This window comes from Strigops habroptila, chromosome 7 (genome assembly GCF_004027225.2).
Source record: "Strigops habroptila isolate Jane chromosome 7, bStrHab1.2.pri, whole genome shotgun sequence".
In the NCBI taxonomy this organism is placed as follows: Eukaryota; Metazoa; Chordata; class Aves; order Psittaciformes; family Psittacidae; genus Strigops; species Strigops habroptila.
In genome coordinates, this window is record NC_044283.2 from 9,038,811 (window position 1) to 9,060,634 (window position 21,824).

The 21,824-nt window shown below is 37.9% G+C and overlaps 1 protein-coding gene across 1 annotated transcript in view; it reads right to left on the reverse strand.

Moving 5' to 3' along the window:
• POLN (DNA polymerase nu) overlaps positions 1-21,824 on the reverse strand; it is a 93,425-nt gene that overhangs the window by 59,238 nt on the left and 12,363 nt on the right. The window contains exons 7-14 of the mRNA XM_030492756.1: positions 19,648-19,716; positions 19,079-19,139; positions 18,801-18,865; positions 17,908-17,991; positions 17,408-17,497; positions 15,219-15,275; positions 14,374-14,427; positions 14,072-14,137 (exon numbers count right to left, since the gene is read on the reverse strand). Coding sequence (XP_030348616.1) covers positions 14,072-14,137; positions 14,374-14,427; positions 15,219-15,275; positions 17,408-17,497; positions 17,908-17,991; positions 18,801-18,865; positions 19,079-19,139; positions 19,648-19,716 — 546 coding nt within the window. The remainder of the gene's footprint in view (positions 1-14,071; positions 14,138-14,373; positions 14,428-15,218; positions 15,276-17,407; positions 17,498-17,907; positions 17,992-18,800; positions 18,866-19,078; positions 19,140-19,647; positions 19,717-21,824) is intronic.

Below are 21,824 nucleotides of genomic sequence, written 5' to 3' on the forward strand. Positions count from 1 at the left end.
ATAACCTCCAGCACACGTTAAAAGTTGTCTATAGTTCCTGTCAGTGATTATTTTTCCTTAAACTCTTCAGCTTCAAAATCCTGAACAAAATGAAATAAATAAAAATTCATTTCAAAACCTATCTACAATGGTAAAAATAAATTGCTATATTGCCCTCTTGTTTTCACTGACAGCATATGCAGAAAGTCTGCTTTTAATGCAATTTTAGAAGTGTTACTAATACTTCTGAAAAACACTAGTAAGTAATTGCAAGTGCAAAATGTACTTTCACTTATAAATTAGTTAACAACTCCTGATTTGAAAAATCTTCAGAAAAGAAGTAACTCAAGAAACATGAAAGCGGTGATGCTCATCTTTAAGCTATTGGAATAGCTTAACAGATTCCTCTCATCTAATTTTAGGTGTCTTTAAGCTGGTTGTTGGTCTAAACTAGCTGCCTGGAATCCCTCTATAGTCAGTAGACAAAGACAGGAATCTCTAGTGGGTACTTCAATCTGTCTATATAAGACACATACTTACAAAAAGTTGACTTACAATTCCCCTGGAAATGATGTTTTCTAAGATTTAGATTAACAAATCTGGTGAGATAAATTTACTTTAGATATTTAGAAGGATGGAGAAGGACTCTCAGAAGAGTCTTGCAAACGGAAAGCTTTCCTCTGCTTCAGTTGAAAGTGAGGTGACAGTTTTATTGTATCAAAAGTGGAAGATTGATGTGGCTTTAGTAAATGACTACTACCACCTTGGACTACATAATAAAGCCTGTACTTTTTGCTTTTATATATTTATTTTAAGTATATTTATGCAAAACCTTCAAAGACCCAATCTGAGATGTGACTGCTAACCCTTATTATTAGAAGACATCTCTAACATCTTGTTAGAAGTTAGAGAAACAAAGTTGCTCTCTCTGAACAATTTTGCTTCAACGGATAGAAAGGAATATACTTGAAATGGTCAATGGAAAAACTGATTGTGAAAGTTAACCATTAATAACTCTTTTCATTGTTTCTGAGGGGAAAAGAAAAAGCCAAGCTATTCTAGTGGATGATTAACAAGAAAACCCTAGCATTGGTTAAAAAAATATATATATAGATAAATAAAACCCAACACTATCATCCAATATTCATTTCCAGAGGCTCCAGAAGGATGGGTGAAACTAAGGCCCCAGTTTTAATTATGTTTGAAAGGTTGTGAAGATCAGGGGAAGTTCCAGAGTGCTGGAAGAAAGCAAGTGTCATTGCTTTCTTCCACAAGAGCAAGGAGGAGGATGCAGAAACCTACAGGCCATTCAGCCTCCCCTCAATTCCTGGGAAGGTGATGGAGGAAATAATTCTGGAAAACATTTGCAAACATATTAAAGTCAAGATGATGATGATCTGGGGTAGCCAGCATGGATTTACAAAGGAGAAATCATGCTTAAGCAGCAATAGCCTTCTGCGGTGGAGTAACTAGCTCAGTGGATGAAGGGAGAGCAGCAGATGTTGTTTACCTTGACTTTAGCAAGGCTTTGAAAACAATGTCTCATAAAAGCCTCACAGACAAGCTGATGAACTACAAGCTAGATAAGTGAACAGTGAAGGGGACTCAAAACTGGCTGAACTGCCAGGTCCACAGGGTTTTGAAGAGTGACACAGACCAGCTGTAAGCCAGGTGTTAGTGGAGCACCCCAGTGGTCAATACTGCTCAACACTTCCATTAATGACCTGGATAACAGGACTGAGGTGCAACCTCAGCAAGATGGCATACAATCCAAAACCTGGAGGAGTGGTTGATACATCACACGGCTGTTCTGTCATTCAGAGGGACCTCAAGAGTGGAGAAATGGGCTATCAGGATCTCACAAAGTTCACGGTCTGCTTTGCAGAAAAGTACCTGCGGATCCTGGTGAGAAACAAGTTCAACATGAACCAGCAATGACCCCTTTGTACCTAGGAAGGCCAACACCACCCTGGGCTACATCAGGAAGAGTGTTTCCAACAGGTCGAAAGAGGTGATCCTTCCCCTCTTCTCAGAATGCCTGATACAAAGATGTATCAGGGAAGACATAAAAATGGAGCCATACTCTTCTCATGGTGCCCAATGACAATGGGCAAGAGGCAGTGATCACAAGCAATTACAGGAAATTCCATTTAAACATAAGAAATAACTTATCTACTGTGACAGTCACCGGATCAGGTTGCACAGAGATGTTGTGAAGCCTCCATCCTTGGAGACAGTCAAACCTCAACCAGACATGGTTCTGAGAAACTTGCTGTAGTGGATGCTGCTTTGAGCAGGGGGGTTGGACTGGACAATCTCTAGTGGTCCTGTCCAAATACAACTACAATGTGACTCTACAACTCTGTTTTTACAACGTAACTGTAACTAATCTATGTACCCCAGTGCCAAGCCACTGCCTTCTCTCTATTCACATGATTTCTGACTGAGATAGAACTGAAGCCTTTAATAGTATGAGGCAGTGGAAAGCCACAGAAGAACTCTGGTTTCATTGCCAAGCAATTAAAAAAAAAATAAATTATATATTATATATATAAAGTACACTTGTAGCATAACATTAAAATTCAAAGATTAAAGACTGAAACAAATTGCAGTCAGTTGGTGTATCGTGTCTTAAAACGCAAGCTCTTCAAAAAAGAATTGTATTATCTTGATTATGGAAATGCATGCAAAAATGTACAACCAAGCTTCATAAATCATTCTGGTAAACCCGCAATACAATTGATAAGAATTATTTGAGTGTATAAATGGAAATTTCCATTTTTATGGTTTTCATAGAATCGTAGAATCATTTAGGTTGGAAAAAACTTTTAAGATCACCGAGTCTAACCATTAACCTAACACTGCCACATCCAACAATAAACCATGTCCCTAAGTGCCACATCTACAAGTCTTTTAAATACCTCCAGGGTGGTGACTCCACCACTTTCCTGAGCAGCCTGTTCCAATGCTTGACAACCCTTTCAATGAAGAAATTTGTCCTAATATCCAATCTAAACCTCCCCTGGCACAACTTGAGGCTGTTATCTCTTGTCCTATCGCTTGTTACTTGGGAGAAGAGACCAACCCCCACCTCACTACAACCTCCTTTCAGGTAGTTGCAGGGAGTGATAAGGTCCCCCCTGAGCCTTCTCTTCTCCAGACTAAAACCCCCCAGGTCCCTCAGCCGTTCCTCATCACACTTGTGCTCCAGACCCTTCACATCTCCACTGCCCTTCTCTGGCCCTGCCCCAGCACCTCAATGTCTCTCTTGCAGTGAGGTGCCCAGAACTGAACATGGGATTTGAGGTGCAGCCTCACCAGTGCCCAGTACAGGGGGACAATCACTGCCCTGGCCCTGCTGCCACACTATTGCTGAAACAGGCCAGGATGCTGTCAGCCACCTTGGCTGCCTGAGCACAAGCTGCTCATGTTCAGTGGCCATCAATCAGCACCCCCAGGGCCTTTTCCACTGAGCAGCTTTCCAGCTGCTCTTCCCCAAGCCTGGAGCATTGCAGGGGGTTGTTGTGACCCAAGTGCAGGGTCTGGTACTGAGCCTCACTGGACCTCAGGTCATGACAGGTAGAAAGCTTAAAAACCCCCACCCCTATTACTGCACCCTTTTCTTTTTCACCTTTTTGTTGTCAGTGAAACCCCCCTTTTTTCCCCACTACAAGCATTAAATCATTAAAGATTAAATTTTGTAATACAGTTAGCAAACTTAAAAGAGCATTGAATCTGATCTGCACTAAAGTAATTTTGGGTATGATAAACACAGACTGGCTGGTTTTTTTCTGGGTGTCCAAATCTGACACCTTTCTTTAGCACTGGACCTGCCACACAGGGATGTAGTACTCCACCAATTCATCATCTCTTTTACAATTTCAGTTACTTGACACATTTTCCCAGCATCTAGATGGTTGTTGGATCACTGGTTTTTAGTTAAACTCTTCATAAAACATCCTGCTGGAAAATAAAGGGGCATAGGATGGCAGAAAAAGAAAACAATTTCTCTAGAAACACTAGATTAAAACTGTATGTGTTGAAAAATAGGTGGCTGATTTCTTTCCTCCTTCCTCCTTAATCTGATTTCTTGCCACTGTAACCCACCCTGACTGATAATCCTTACTCCAGTGTTTTAGCACAAGTGAGAAATCTTTCTTCTTCATTCTAAAAATATGTCTATTAAAAGTCATTCTACTTTTGTCTGTGGTTTCAGGTGAAGACAGTGCAGATTCTTGCCTATGCTGTTAGCTGCTGCATACAGAGCCATTCAGAAACAATGACAGACTTCACTGTTACAAGACGACTGAGAATCTTGATGTCTCTGTTGGAGCCTCACAAACACAGCTTTCTCATAAAGCATTCAAGCCCAGCAAAAAGGATGCTCTAATCCATAAGGAAAGTCATTGTATAAAAGAAGAGTAGAATCATCAAAGAAAACAAAACCTAATCAAAATCCAACAAATACCATACATTTCCCAGTTTGATGAGTTCATGCTCAATCCGTTACACTTTCTGTTGAGTTTTCCAGTTTTGATATCCAAAATTCTACATCTACATTTGCAACTGATTTTTGATTCCTTCCTAGGTTAAAAACCAGCACGTTAGTCTGGTTCTCTCAAAGGGTAACAGTATACAGATACATACAGGATAAATCACCTCTGAAGTCAGTATAGTTATGCTTCACATAATCACAGAAGCTGGTGGTGCTGCAAACACCAGGGAGGGGAGCAGAAAAAAAACCAAACCACCAAACAAACCAACAACAGTAAGTTACTGAAATAAATGGGAATGTCTGGGCTGCAGAGTATTCTATGGACATTTGATGCTGATTAATTGCTGCACTGATCTAAGGACTTACTTAAGAACAAGAACAGGGACAAAACTTACTACTGAGATAAGAGTAACCTTTCATAAATGTATAGTGTGGATGTGTCACAAGGGAAGATCAAAGACAGCCAAGGATTTAGACTGAACAGATGTAAGGAAGCAGCTAGACCAGGTAAAGCTATAATGTAGATCTCCTTTGATGTGGCGACTAATCCACTTGCAGTTACAGTAAGGCACAGTGCTGAACACTAGAGCAAGATAAAGACAAACAGAGGAATTAAATATTTTTTTACTGTGGCTACTAATGGTAGCAAATGGCAAAAGCTAGTTGCATTTGTTATAGGCAAGAATATTTACTGGGAATGTGATCCTGTCAGATTTCATGACTCTCATAGCTGTTGCTTTAGGAAATCAATTATTTTCTAATACCTGAGAAGAACACAGATTTTTCTCATCTGTTTGAAAAAAAGTTCAGAGCAGCGAAATTCCAGTTTATCCTATGAAATGGAGCACTCCAGCAAAACCTGAAGTATTTTCAGTCCAAAAGTTTCTCAAGTTTCTCTTAGTATCTTCTTCACCAGAAAGCTCACGAAAATAATTAGGCCACCACTGTTCTCTTTGAACAAGAACTCAGCTTTACACAATGCAGCACAAAGTAAGCTTTTAAATTCATGGCTTCTGTTTGAAGACTGGCATTGTATTACTTTTAGAGCAGAAGTAATACTTTGGTCTGTAAGACCAGACCTCATTACAATGACAATGGATAGGTAGATGACAACTCCTTCGAGCTTTAAATTCTCTCTAATTACTTTTTGCCTTTTATTCTTGTAGCGGATTTTTTTTTCCCTGTTTATTTGCTGCTTCAAAATTTTCTCACTCCTTTTCTTTCTTTTTCAGTTGTCTGTCCTAGCACTACATGAGTCTGCACCTATCGACAAACTGTGCTCTCATGGCCCACTCATCAATTTGAGAAGTGTAAGCAGAGGTTCAGTGAGCTGCTTCCTTAATGGTCACACTGCCCAAAGCAGTATCCTGGCAATGCAGAACAAGAAGACTCACTCATGACATCAAATGAACTCAATTTGTCTGGCACCTTCAAAGCTGGTGGCAACTCACTCATGAGAAATTATACAGCACAAATTAAAAGAAAAAATAAAAATAACCCCCTCCCCAACCCTCAAAACAAACCTGCGTGATTTCTCTTTTGGAAAATTGCCATATTCAATTACTGTCCATAAAAGCATTTATGCATTATTGTAAAGGAATACACAAGTCATTTTCTGTGACTTTTGTATGAGACACAATCTCAAGACAGTCTGAAGACCTGATTTTTCAGTTAAGGCATGTAGCTCAATAAATACAGAAAATATGAAAACGCACAAGGTCACCATAGCAATGTCAGCCTGGTATGAATGTGTACCTGCATTCCTAAGCACATCTTGACTTATCTGCAATTGCCACCTAGTGGCTAGTTAAAAATTGAAGACATTCATTTTCCTTGTCAGAGAGATTCATACAGACTTTGGCTAAAGGATTTCTTCTTTTTTGGTGCTAGTTACTGTTTTTCAGCAGTTTTTCATCATTCAAAGGTAATGCACTTCCCTCTGCCTCATCCAGCAGCACAGAATTATTCAAGTTTTAGATGCCAAGTGGGATACTCAGAAGTAATTCATCACCTTCCCACAGGCTTAAGCACCTTTCAAAGCAAATAAAAGGGAAGAAAAGTGCAACCAAAAATACTAGACTTCCAAGTTTAGAGAGTTGGCCATAAGAATAAACTATTGTTATGTTAAAACATAATGAAACCTGCTGAAATCAGAATTAGACTACATTCTTGCTTTGCAAAAAGGAATTCAGCCATTAGAGGAACATGGTGACACCTCTCACTTTGGAGAGCTTGTAAGACAATTTCTGTGCCTGAGGATTTTTCACCTGTCCTCTCAGAAGGTAGGTCTCTGATCTTTGAGTATTTCCTAAAAGTGTATATCTAAAAATCCCACTAATGGAATACTTCATATGAAGAATAAAATTCAAAAACCAAACCTACGTTCAAGCAGACTTTCTAAAATCTTAACCAACAACTCACAAGAGGTACCAATAGACAAGTTCAGAACAAACAGGCACACAAATATTTAAACTAATGTAAAGATCATACATGCGTTTCTGCACACTGCTAAAGATTCAATCTGAGCACCTGTCTTACAGATGAGGACAGAAAACAAACTCAATAGCACATGGGCTCTATGAAATCCCTCAGTACAGAGGTACAATGACTGATCACACGGAGACTTCAGGGGATGCGAGCATATGCCAATATGTCAACCTCATAAGAAAAGTGCTCAGCCAGGAACTGAAATTTGTCTGGATAAACACTGGAAGAATGAAGATTGTGATAGACTACAAAGGAACAGCACTACTTGTCTTTTGTAACCAAAATACCATGCTAACGTTGCTCTTAGAGTATCCTAAAATTGCATGGAATCAAACTTAATACAATCCCAGGAGACACAACATTGGTTTATAGATTAACTTCTGTAACAGAATACTCTAAGTAACATATACTACTATAATTACTGCACTTTAAAACACCTTTTAATTTGCAAGGTAGTGAAAGCCACATAGCTAAAACCCCACCTGTTCTGACCAAAGATGACCTTAATTTTGTTTCTGGCAGCAATGTGTTCCAGTCACATTCATATTACAGAAAAATAACCTGGCAGTTATATTCCAGCATGGATTTCTAAAACACGATCAGTGCATAGTTTTGGCTTCTACCTCCCAAAAAATATCACTGGCAAAGGCCATTCAAAGGATAAAATGAATCAGCATATAAGCAGCTACCTTAACAAAGCCCACGCAACAGCAGTAGGCACTTGAGTGCTGACAATTTAATTTATACATAGTGTATTGAAATGCAGCATCTTTGAATTTTAATGAAACAAGTGCAAATATGCAGTGCCATCATCTCTCCAGCACAAGAAAATTTTACAGCAACTTTTTTTTCCTCCCTTTTTTACAATTCTAAGCTTCTCTGAGGAGCTTATTGCCAGAATCTAAAAGAGAGTGAAGGAGGAATTCAGCCTCCACAGTCAATATTTCATAATGTGCTAAAAATACTTTAGCCAGTATTATTCTGAGTTGTATAGAATCTTTCCTTTTTGAGCTGTTAAATTTAATTGCTCTCTGTATTTCCATGCTTATGTTTGGTTTGTAGAAGAAATAATGGCAGACTCCCATCTTGCATAAATAAAATGCAAGAATTTTGTATGTTGATTGCTGCATCGAAGCAGATTTATACTGGCTACACATCATCTTTCTTTAAATAACACAGAACAATTATAGATACAAAGATAATCCCAAATAGAAGGCAGTTATATACATGATTGCACTGCTCTTGTTACTACAGAATCACAGCCCAGATGATGCTCCAAGCCTTACTGAGCCAAATGGAAAACATTATGCTATAAAAAGTAGTCCATGTATTGGCTGCAGCACACTCACCATGAGATCAATGAATTTATACAATTCAGGAGCATTTCTACAGAGAATGCCAAAGATGTGCATATATCATAGAAAAGGATATTATGTGTACCTGAGATGCTAAGAGAACAAAGGTTTATGATGCAGAAACCTTATTTCTGCATTTGAATATTAAATCAACACGACAATGTTCTGGAGCATCAGACATGAGTGTTATGATATGGCTAACAGTAACTTTTCACACTGTAGTTGTCACACCAATAACTAAGAACATCCTGTTGTAATGTTAATGGGGTGTAAATTTTCACCATGAGCACAACTGAACTAAGTCTTGTCAAAATGCTCATCCACTCATCTTTTAGGAGAATTTCCCTATCACAAAATAAAAACTGTGATAAGTGAGAAAGGGAGGAGATAGATAACTTCTGTCTCCCAGCATTGTAAATATGGTTTCTTTAAATGCTAAAGCCTTCTAAATGTACTTCTAAAAAAAAATAAAGCAACAACAAAAGAAATTGCAAAACACCAAAACTCAAAATACTATAAAGTGAGATACTATTTTAGTGTTATTAGTGCAGTCATAATCAGCATATGAATCGGGAGTATGGGAATAAATACACTGAGAAGAAACATGGCACAAATACACATTCTGAAGCAAGAGATACTCAATGAACACAAACTAACCATAAAAAACAGCATGCACGCTCTGACTTTCTAATAGTGTATCAGCTCATCTGAGTGATAGTTGTTTGTACTTGGCTGGGAAAGGTGACCGTAAATTGCTTTGATGCAAAGGATCAAGAAAACACACAGATACTCTCATCTCTGTTAAGACAACCTACTGTTATTTTCGTGAAGCCCACATCAGAGCATACTTACATAAAAATTATTTTGGCAGCCTAGATGACCCCATAGAAGACTTTTGACTAGATACTTTATATGAACCTGTAACATGTCTGCTTTGTCTCTATCCCCTGTGTTCAGCTCTGGGGCCCCCAGCATAAGAGGGACTTGGACCTGCTGAAGCGAGCCCAGAGGAGGCCACGAAGATGCTCAGAGGGCTGGAGCACCTCTCCTATGCAGACAGGCTGAGAGAGTTGGGGTTGTTCAGCCTGGAGAAATCTCTGGGGAGACTGTAGTGCAGCTTCCAGTGCCTAAAAGGGCCGACAGGAAAACTGGAGAGGGACTTTTTATAAGAGCAAGTAGGGACAGGACAACAGGGAATGGTTTTAAACTGACAGAGGGTAGATTTAGATTAGATATTAGGAAAAAATTCTTCACTATGAGGGTGCTTAGACATTGGTGCAAGCTGCCCAGAGAAGCTGTGGCTGCCCCATCGCTGGCAGTGTTCAAGGCCAGGTTGGATGGGGCTTGGAGCAACCTGGTCTAGTGGAAGGTGTCCCTGCCCATGCAGGGGGTTGGAACTGGATGAGCTTCAAGATCACCTGAAATAAAGATGTGACCACATCCCTTCTCCCAGACTTGCTGTTTAGCTCCTTACATTGCATCAGCTCTGCCAAAGCCTTCTAAAAGCTATGAAGGAAAGGGACAGGGGAAAACCAGGACACTTCAAATTTGTACAGCAACTCACCACTACTGAAATACCCTGTAGAACAAGGGATCCAATTGTGACTATAGACCATAAGCTTTCAGAAAGATTATTGGTAGTATCACGGATCAGCCTGTAGCCTTAATGAGGCCTGGGACAAAATGCCTGAAATTTAAGAGCTGTCACGATAGCTTTGAGAGCACAGTTCTGGCAGTCCACATTGCTTGGTGTGTGTGTATGCTAAGGATGTAAAACCTATCAGGATAGCGTGATGAAAGGGAGATAAACAAGAAGCATCTCATTCACACTGTCCAGAAACAATCCCCAAACTATACCAAAACTACATTTGAGTTTTATCTCAGAGAGAATTAGTCCATTCACCCCAGAATACAGCCCAGAAGGGAAGCAAAACAGTGTGGATAATAAAAAACCTGGTTTGCTAAATTAATTAAGAGAACAGACCCATTTTTGATTGCTCAGAGGGGTTTCTACATCAAGAGATTGTCTCTCTTCATCCCACTAGAATGAAAACCAGATGAGTAATTTATTATTCATATTCCAAATGCTATTAGTAACACACATTTTCTAATAAACAAGCACGAGATTCTCTATATGCATCACTCTCAGAAAATATTACTTATAGCTGTTGGAGAGACTGAGGAATTGTCAATATTTCAGGTTTTTCATGGTTCTTCTTTGAGCACATTAACTTTTAACACTCCCTAATTAGTTTCCCTTTTACGTTCCTGCTTTCCCAACTAAAGGCTAACATCCTTCTTTGATTGACAGGTTAAATTATTTTATTTCTTTGCTTTTTTGGGGGCAAGCTGGTAAAAGCATTTTTCCTGAGGAGAAATAGAAATGCTTTTATTTCATTTTCACTTGGTCTGAAAAGGTAAAAAGAAATTATTTATCTGCAGCATAATTTGTTGTTACTAAAAGGAAGGAAGCGCTCCCTGAAGCCCACCACTTTGTGCTTTTTAGTTTAATGATAAAAACATCTTCTGAAGTATAGCATGTAAGCTCATTAGTAGCATTTCAGTATTCTCTGCTGCAGAAGCCTGGAGGAAAGAAACCTTAATACAAAATATCTGATTCTAGCACTGAAGTTTACATCATAAACCAAATTATAGCATCCAATTATATGCAATCTTTATATCTGGAGTGAGGCTTTCTCTGTGTTCATTCTGAAAGAGCCTTGATCTTAATTGGCTTTATGCTTTTCCACCTCTCTCATGATTTATTATTGCTGTAAACAGTGAGAGGCTGAGAAGTGGTATTTCAAGGTAGATTTGGAAAACATAAACAAGCCTTTATGAATGTCATAAATCTCTTTAATAAAGGTTCTCTCTGAGCAATATAATGGAGTATCTTACTGTAGACAAGACTAATATATTTATACAAAAATAACTAAAAATAACATGTTCAAATTAACTAACAAACTTCCCCTAAGAGTCATAAGCAATCCATAGTAAAAAACATAACTAGCCTATGGATATACTTTCAATTAAGTTGATTGAAGAATTTTAGGGTTTATATTTACTTTTAGGTTTCAGATTTGCAGGTTCTCATGGAGTAGCAAATAGAGTTACACTGCTATAGCAGGAGACTACAATAACCAATGTGTCCCTGTTTAGTGATACACTATATCAGTATACAACACTTATTTGTGAGAAATGCATGGATTATGCAGCAAACGTATAAGAAACCAAATGAGAAGAAATGCACAGGTAAAATAGATGTATACATGGAGAGCCACTGAAGTAAAGTTCTACCAAGAAACCCCTTCTAAGTTCCTGCAACACAGAAGTCATAAAAATTCATATGAAGAAGTTTATCTTATGACAGAAACCCACATAAAGCCAAAAATATATATCATCCATACATTAGATGTGGATTTGTCAGAAAGATGATCACAGAAGAGTTTATCTGAAAAAGAAATTCTGCTCTGTACCTAATGTCTGGTCATTTCCCCTTAAACCTATGAGTAAGTCCTCCTGGACTCCAAAAGAACTTCATTTCTTAAAGGCAAGAGGATAGATACAGCCATTACATTTATAAAACAAATGAAAGAAAGAAACCTTTGTTTGGAACCCCATCTCCCACAACCAGCGCAGCAAATGGGATGTTTTTTTCTATTTGAATTCTCACTTCATCTGATTTACACTTCTCTGTTGCTTTAATCACCCCTTAAAGCATTTTAAAACGCAGTTAAAAATAAATACCTCAGCAAATATTCAGCTAAAATTTCACGTAACATCATAGTAACTGCAAAAAATATCTACAATATTTATGATTTCTGGAAAGAATCTTCCCAATCCTTTAACACTCAGTAGAGTGACTGGGCACTGCAGTATATCTTCTATATCAATAAATGATTCAGAAACAGATGGTATAAGTTCCATAAACATTTCACACAAAAGAAGCCATGCCAATGTTTTTCCTTATAAGGAAAAGCCAGCCTTAGGCAACCTTGGATGCTAACTTTAGGAGCATTATTTTGGAGAAAAACAACCTTTAAGAAAAGTAGATTTTGTGTCATTTTTAGCTTGACGGGCCAAAGGTCACCTTGTGTTGGATGTGGTTGTTCAAGACAGCTGTCTGTTCGGCTCTGACTTGTAGATGCCCTTGCATCATGTCAGAATATTTAGCAAACTGTGACCTTCATGATCATCTTTTCCATTCTCTCCCATCCTTTTGCCCCATCTGGGCACATGAGAAGCAGGAACAGCAGTAACACAGTATTCCCTTGTTAATTCAGAATCCTAGACACTGTTTTTTACTCAGCAAAAAGCACAAACTACCACTTTCTATAAATTGGATGTTTTGCTATCTCTTTGTTTGATGACAAATTGTATGGAAATATGTACCATGAGGGTAGGAAGATATAAATGAAACCTGAACTGTGCAGATAGGTAAAGGAGCTAAGGAAGTCACCAGTATTGTGAAGATGAGAACCTCCCAGGACAGGTTTCTGCCACAACTCCAAAAGTCACCATGGTGGCCAGGACTTGCGTTGGAGCTACATGAGCCCACCCATGCAAAGTGATCACAACATAAGCGTTACATCTAACACCTCTACTCGCAGGTGGAGCTGTGGAAGACTATGGCCCTTCTCCCAAGATTGCAGAAAGATTCTAATGCCATTTGTACCCATTAAGCTTATGGCTAGTACCTGCAGAGACAGATAAGCAGTACTCAAACCTGCATGGATAAGAACTGACAATACTTTCGGGCACAAGTTAAAAGGACAACAGCTTTGTGGATTCCTTTTATCTTTCATGAGCCAAGTCCCACTTCTGCATCTATTCCTCCCAGCCCTACATGGCAAGTCAAGTCAAGTCTTTGCTAAGAAAGGCCATGATTAAACCAAACACTACTTTTCCACTGCTATTCCCCCACCTAATGCCTTGACTTGAGCCCCTGAAGCAGTCTGCAACCTTGTCTCATCCCACACCAGTCCCTGCACACTCATCCATGCAGCTATGGCTGTGATTGAAGTGGAACCCAAAAGGCCCCACCAGACCCTACAGTCGAAGGTCAGTACGCTTCCTAAATCCAAGTAAAATGGTATCATAAAACATATTCAAATGTGCCCTTAAAAAGGCCACTTTGGCAAAACAAAACCCCACCCAAGCCTCTAGCAGTGAAGAGTCAAATAAAACACATTCCAGCCACAAGCATGTACATGGAGGTCAATATAGCCAAACACAGGAGAGGAAGCGCAAAAAGCCCGGGTGTCACAGCTGTATAAGCATCTCCAAGACTTCCAGAGCAACAGCATAGCCAGCTTAGCCCTTCACTGCTATGAGGCCTGAAGCCAAATTCCAGAAGAAAAGGGCTTCCTTTCCCCCTCTTCTGCAGTCTCCAGCGTACCTTCCAAGGCTCACTGATCCTTTACGACGAATGGTTCATGAACACCAGAAATTCATTACAGAGAAGGATTCAGAGGAGGTCTATAGGGTGCATGCATAGCTCACAATTCTACCCCTCTACCTCAAGTAATAATATTAAATTCTGTTCCACAGGTAAGAGAAAAAATATTTCTAAGAATAAGTGTTCTAGAGTAAAACATCTATTTAATAAGCTTTTCCTGTCCACTATTTGCATACAATAGGGCAACTGCTAGACTAAGATGAAAATGAAAATTTCATGTGCAAAAAATATTATGTATTTTATATAAATAATTTTTTATTCTAATTAAAATGTAAGTCTTCTAATGGGCTCACTTACCGGATGTTTGGCTGAGAGTCTGCCAGTCGCAGTTCCTGTCTGATTCCATGTAGAGGAAATAAATCCCTGCAGTCAAGTAAAGTAAAAATCCCCAAAAAGAAAAGGATGAAGACATACATCTAAATTCTATTTAATGTAAGTATCAGTAATAAAAACTCACTGAAATCAGGACTAAATAAAAAGAAATATTCATAATTTTCCATATTTACAAGTCCTTAAACTGTAACGACTGCAATCATTTCGTATCCTTTCATGATTTATTTGAAACACCATATTTTACAGGCTACTTTTTATATTACTACCTTTCTCATGCACGTTTGGAGTCCATCCACGTAAGTTGATTTCATCTTATGAACCTAAATTATCACATAAAAGTTCAAGTCAACGCTAATTTATAAAAATAAGAGATTTTGCAGGTTTAAGATCTTAATTTCCAAATGCATATTAACTCGTTTACTAGACCTTTTGTAAAATGATAGTTTTATCTTAGTAAATAATGGATGTAATAGCTTGTCCTATTAGCGTAAGTTTGGTAAGTGCTTGGTTATACCCTAAAGCTGGGTCTTTGCAGTACTAAATGAATTACTGGAATTTATTATTTTACATCTTATATCCCCAGGTCAATAAACTACACAAAAAGAAGGCACAAATACACACACAAAATAGCACCCACACTTTTTTGGGGGTTGGTTTGGTGTGTTAGAAACATATCCACTGAAAAACCAAACATGAAGTGTGGGAGCAGACTAACCACATTAATTTTTTAATTTTCAGGAGGCTTGTCACCTAAAATCTCCCCCATAACCAGTTATCTCCTTCACTTCCAGTGGAGGATTTCCTCAGAAGTCAAAAAATAAACATTTTGCCCTAACAGTTTGCTTTATAGCCCTACACAAATTTAACAGTGAAGTTTTGCAATTGTTTTTGCCACAGTTGTTCGCTGGCTACAATCTAACATCTTGCAAACCAGAAATATAAAGATTAAATTTAAAAACTCTTAAGAATACCTACAAATTCAATATTTAAATGAATATTTGAATGAACTTACATTAGAGCCAACTTTTTTGTATGTATTTAGCTGTGAATGTTCTCTTTCTTGCTAATTTTGCTTCAGTGCAACTGAACTATGTGAAAAATAGCAGCTCACCTGACGGTATTCTAAAATAATCCTAGGCAAAGGATGAAGATCTTGCAACTGCTTTAGCTGCAAAATAAAGCATGTGAATTACTAGCACACTTTTCTGTTAAGTTATATTATTTAACAATCTTAACAGAATAAGTTTTGGAGGAAGAAATTTTCTCAACCAGCTGAATGGACAAAATACTGGCTAAAGAATAATGTCCTTCAAGCAATCTCAGTCTAGGCCCAAGGAACCCTCCATTCTTTCCTGCCTTCAACAGGAGGGCTGGAGATCACTCCTTCCCATTTCATTTACCTTCCTGTCCCAGACAGGGACAAAAAGACTTACAGACATAAAGACTTTGCCACACATTTGAAAACACTGGAACATTGGAGGGGTGGGCTGTTACCTATGATCCTTGGTTTATTTTTCGTGCTAGACAACATCAATGCAAGAGAGAATACGATAAAAGTATACAAAATAATACATATATAGACACATATATATTTCTACACACACAAAATCCAACAGGAGAACTACTCCTGTTCATCCCCTAACACAAGTTCCAGGCAACCTTCAAGAAAAATTGAAATTGTCAAATCCACAAGCACTAAGATAAAGCATGTTTCTGATTACTTTGATTGTAAAATGCTATAAAATTTTGTTAACAAAAATAATTAAATTCTTAAAATAGAGAATGGATATTTATAAGTACAACAAAAATATCTGGAATTACAGCAGTTCAGGGTGAAAAATAGATGGAACCGTACCAGAATGGAGATTTAAAGGCTTTTTTTTTCCTTGCTCCCAAGAAGAGACAACATAGTAATTATCTAGTATTTCTGTATTGGAAGGTTTCAGCCTACCTTTCTCTAAATAACCCAGTCTTAGCAGCTGTTGGAAAGAAGAGTACTGGACTAGATAAAAGTCTTGCTTTGATAATTGCAACACATCTTATATTCCCAGAAAAACATGACATCCATTGTATTTTATTGATCCCTCCCATCTCCTAAGGCTCTCTGCCACTCTCCAAGATTACATACTTGATCTATGAAACCTCCTTCTTGAGTAGCATGTGGTTTCTACAATTCTACTGTTGACATTACCTCAGAGATCATATATGGTAGTTCAGACACTTGGCCCAAAAGTTGAATTTTCTCTTTCACACACAAGAAACAAATACTACCTTTCCACCTTCTCCAGAGGCGTTCATTCTCAGCAATAAGTTGAGTACTTTTATTTGACTCCCATGTAAACTAGAGCAATACAACTGCAGCACCAAATCAGAAACAGGTACAGCTACATAAAGGCTCCATTTGCCTCAAGTTACCAAGAAGTCTGCAGTTTGGCCTTGACTTCATTGTTAGACAAATGTTTTTGGCAGGTTTCTGCACTCATGTGGAATCACACATGAATATCTGCATTGCTGACCATTATCTGCTCCAACACTAACAGAAAAAAGAACAGGAAATGCTTCATATGCACAATTTATTGCACTGAATCTCCTGTACAGGTGTATCAAAATATCTCAACCATTTTGTCATTATTGCTGTAAGGGAACAAGATCCTGCAGATCTGACTCCAAATGCCACCATTCTTCCTGAAGACAAGCAACTCCACAGAGGAAAAAAAACTTGAGGAAAATTCACACAGACAGTAAGAATAACACTGGACCATACAAAGAAAGTGACAACTCTGGATTCAAACCACAGGTTTCAAATAATTTCCTACAGAGCTCTTTACCTAACATGAACAAATGAGTTAAGGTTCCATAAAAAGATGACAACATGGTTTTAGCCCAAATCTCCTGACAGCAAAGAGGGAGTCTGGGTTGCTATTTCCTTCACCAGCAGATCTTACATTAATGTTCTTTTCTTTCATCAATGGTCTTTTTCACCCAAGCAGTCAGTCATACCAAGCTACCAAAACCTGACCAGTCACAAAATCTCCCTCCTTTGAGGAAGATGGTCATGATGGTACTAAAGTTTTTAACTCCAGTTTATAGCCAACGTTTAACTTCACTAGCTAGTTTGGTTTTCCCCACCATGGAATGCAACTTTCATTTCTGGCATGAGTAAATGAAGTGTGATTAGTACAATACAAAAATAAATCAAGATTGTTAGGAAAATCTCAGACAAATGACAATTTCACTGGAATATAACTTAGAAGTCTTGCTAAATCAAGCAGATGGTTTTAAAATCCCTCCCCATCTCACCACAACTTCCGAGGTGGACACCAGTTGTTGTATTTCAGTTCTGTGAACTTTCTCACACAGTGTATGCAGTTTTAACTTTTCAAATAGCACCTACAGTAAGAAAAAAAACACGGAAGAGAAACATTTCAGTGTTTCAAGTGCTGAAACAGAAAGGAAAATTATTTGGTGCCTGAGCTTAAGCCTAGAAAACAGATTTCAAGGAAAATAGAGCATACTGTCGCAATGAGACCTATCATAGAATTGAAAAGATCAAATGTTTATTTTTGAGCTATGAAAAAGTAGTGTGTTTACTAAAGTCACACACATAATTGATGTAAATACCTTCAAATACAAGTTATCCAACATTGACAAATTTATGAAAAACTGATGTCATCCATTAAAATCAGAAAATCAGATAATTAATATCAAAGAAAGAATTCTGAAGTTGTAAGGACAATATTATATGCTTTATAATACTTCTGCATTTACAAGCTACAAAATAACAGTAGTATAAATACTACCTCTCTGAGTTGACTACTGCTGGTCACAAGGAATCGTTCTCCAGCCACTTGATGAGCTTCCTGTTCAAGTTCTTTGAGTCGCAACTACAAATTAGTACATCAGAATTATTCTGTTCACATTCTTACTTAATTTAGTACCTGCTACTTCTATTAACAGTATTAGTATTTAAAAATAGGGCACTTGCTAAACTGTAATCATTGCTGGCTATCAACATTTGGTTTGATTTCTTAAACACTCTTTAATCTGTATTTCTTCATTATCCGAGAAGGGGATTTATCATAGTAAAAAGTAAAATTTATGGAAAAACATTTTAGGTTACTGAAGACTATAGTGATCTCTGAGAAACAGCTATGGAATTATTCTGGTAAATTAATAATCTGCCAGACCACTATGATTATCTAGTCAGATTTTATGCTACAAAAGAAGATTCTCTTGTAGCTATTTTTCTTCAATAGGGAAATGGCAAACTTGGATCTCTCAGAACACCTAAGCTGTAAGGAGCGTTTTATTTACAAAGAAAGATAGAAATATCTCTTCTGTGGAAGATGCTTACTGAAAACTGTGGGTTCAAAAAAAGTCATTACAATTTTTACTCTACAACACTCTACAACCCAAAAGGAACTGTTCGTTTTGAAAAGCAATCTCAGTTCCGGGGCAAGGCTAATGAAGCAAAAGTCTCTTTTTTGTTTTCCTAAATAAACATTTCCTAAATAAACATCCTAAAGTGTAAATATAATTACTTATAATAATAAAAATACCAGAAATCCTAAACTGTCATGTAAAATGCGACAAAACAAAGAGACTCGTCCTCTTTTTAATCAGTTATCCTCAGTAAAAGCAGAAAGATGATGCTATACAATTTCCAAATGAAAAAAATAAAGGCAAAATTTACCCCCAGAATCTCTGATGTTTTTTTCAGTTCGTGTTTGTTCACATGGATTTTGTGTGTTTCCATCACTGTAAATAGAATTATATATATACTGAGAACATTTACAATTGACAATTTCGATCTTACATGCTGCTTAGACTGTAAAATGGGAAGCCAAACACACACAGGTGCCATGAGGCTGAGATATCAGTTAGTACTCTGAGGTATAACATCTTACTTCAGCATAGTCAGAGGCTGTGTGAAAACAGTGGAGATTCATATTTTGAATTGAACTTTCATACCTGCCAGAATTTTGAGAAGTGGAAGCTCTAATGTGCAAAATAATTGCCACAAACCTTGAACCTGTAAAGCAAGATACAAATAAAATCCTCAGTAACAACCAATTTTAATCTTAAAACATATAGTAGTGTCATTATGTGGATCTGTTTTCCAGCAAGCAGTATTTCACTTTCTGTATAATCCCTTTTTATATGACAAAACTGTGGAATTAAAGCTACTTAGTGTGAATTAAAGTCTCTGAATCCTGTAGCCCATTATCACTTTATTTTTTTGGGAATACATTTTGTAATAGTAATCATTTTGTACAGGAATAGTAATAAGAAAAAAATAAGATGAAAAGTTTCTTCTGAGATTAACCTTGAGACTTAACCTTTTCCTCCTTCTGGAAAAGATGGCAGATTTGATGGGAAACTTTATTTTTACTGTTGACCAGCAATGTAAACCAATAAGGATTGAAGGCTCCTATTTAATTCTAATAGGGATTCTGATTTGAATGAGAAGCACATCACTCTCCTTAATTCATGACAGTACCTCCTAAGTTATAGCTGAATAACCACTTTTTATATCTTACCTGTAAGTCACGAGCAAGATCCATCATTACATTATAAAGCTTCTGCAAGTTCACACCTAAGTTTTGATACTGATAAAAAAATAAATCAACAGTTTTAATGCTAACGTAACTATTTAGAATACTATTTTGAATGGGATTAAACTATATATTTTTCTGTATGTCTCCTCTTACATTTAATATTTTAACGTTCTCAGACCTCTGACAAACACAATTTATGAACAGAGTAGAACAGAACATGAATATTCAAGATTTTACCTGTTCCTTGAATTACATTTTGCACAGACCAAGTATAGAGAAATAGTGTCGCTACATGACCTTTGACATTGAAAGCAGAATTCTATTGCTACTGAATGAAACTAAATTCTACTATTATTAAATGAGGAAAACTTCCTTGCAAATTTCTTCTTGTAATCCTCCTTGTCTTCAGGATGACTCTCAGAACCTCGTGTGTTTCTAGGGAGTGAAAGTAAGCATGGACTGAGACACCAATACATCTGAACACTTGATCCCGTGCCCTCATGGTGCAAGAGTGGGCTGTACATCAAGAGATAAATGTAATCCATCCTCCAAACTGTGTGTGAAAATCTGCCTTGTACACAAACCTCACAATTTTGGCCTAGTGTTTGCAAAACAGCCCCATTATTGGAAGAAAAACAAAAGTCTGGAACCACAGCATTACAGCAGATGCAGACTGACAAGAGCAATGCTTCATCCATTATTTGATCCAAACAGAATGCAGAAGGAATCCAAATTACTTGTTGCTGCACAAACACAATAGAACCAGAACTGACTGAAAATTAGTTTATATTAGGACAAATTATAACACATTATTGCTACAGAGCCATGCATTCCAGTGCACGGCTGGGGAAGAGCCATCACAGGAACTTCATCATATTGGTCCAACTGATTTTTAGAAGTGTCAATTGTAACAGAAGAGTGGGAGACACCTACTAGTTACAAGAGGTTATGTTTCATGCTAAAATCAGAATTACCCGAGTTTTGGGGTAATATTTGCTGCAGACATTTTCCTACCACATACAATAAAATGAAGAGGCACTAATGTTGCAGTCATTCAGAATAGGCTCAAGCCTGGACCATAGTTGTTTTTATCTTGTAATGACCATATAACTCAAGATAACAGCAGATAAAACTAAACAGATGTCTGTTAGTGGTGAGCATGTCCCAGCAGAGCCCCAGCAGCAGGAAAGAGTTAAAAAGGGGTAATGAATTCCCCTGACAGTCCATGCAGGTTCCCCATCTGCTCAAGGGCTATTAGTCTATACAACATCAGCATTGTTTGTGTTGGTCATTTGTGAGTAGACAATATGGACACCTACTGTACAGGCTTCCCTTCAGGCTACAGCAGGCTTGAATACTGCAAGACTAAGAAAAAGTAGACCCTTGAAGGTAGGATGCAGAGGGCTCTCTCCAAAGGTGAATATCTACATCCACTGGTGGTCATCCTTGTTTTGTGACGGCCTAATCCTGTCCTACCAGTCAGGACTTCTCTCTACTTCAGACAGATTAATATAAGCAGGCCCATACTGCAGTGAAAAGCCATCAACCTGTCTCCAAGAAACCTTGTCCATACCCACTAGTTCTGGAACTGATGAGCTGTCTGTGAAATATTATGGTTTGAGCAACACACAGCTTGCTTGATCCCATTCTGGAGGTACGAGTAAGGCCGATGACAGGTTTCAGTTGACACCAAGATTCCTTATCAGCAAATGCAGTAATGACAAGAGCAGTATGATGTGTAGCACCTGTTTCAGCAAAAGTTTCAAGGTATATGGACTATGACCCCTTTAACTGAGCCTTTTGGCACAGCAGCAAATATAAAGACAAGCAGCAAGTAGCACATATTCTATGCTGCAGAGGTACAGGATAAAATAGCAATCATTCCAAGTACTATGCGGGTGGACAGGACCAGCACAATACAGAGGGAGCTTAACTGAAGCAGTGGGGCACAAGTCATGATGCATCACCTGGCATGGATCCCTCTTGGAGTACAAACAACTGTTAGGAACCTACTGGTAAAGTCAGAGCAAGAAGGCTGAAGAGAAAAATGTGGCGAAGAACTGGGACTCACTGAGCAAACAGAGAAGCCAAAAAGAAAGTGGGAGAGTCCAGGGAACAAATTAAGTGCATAAGGACTGGGGAGGGAATAATCACAGGAT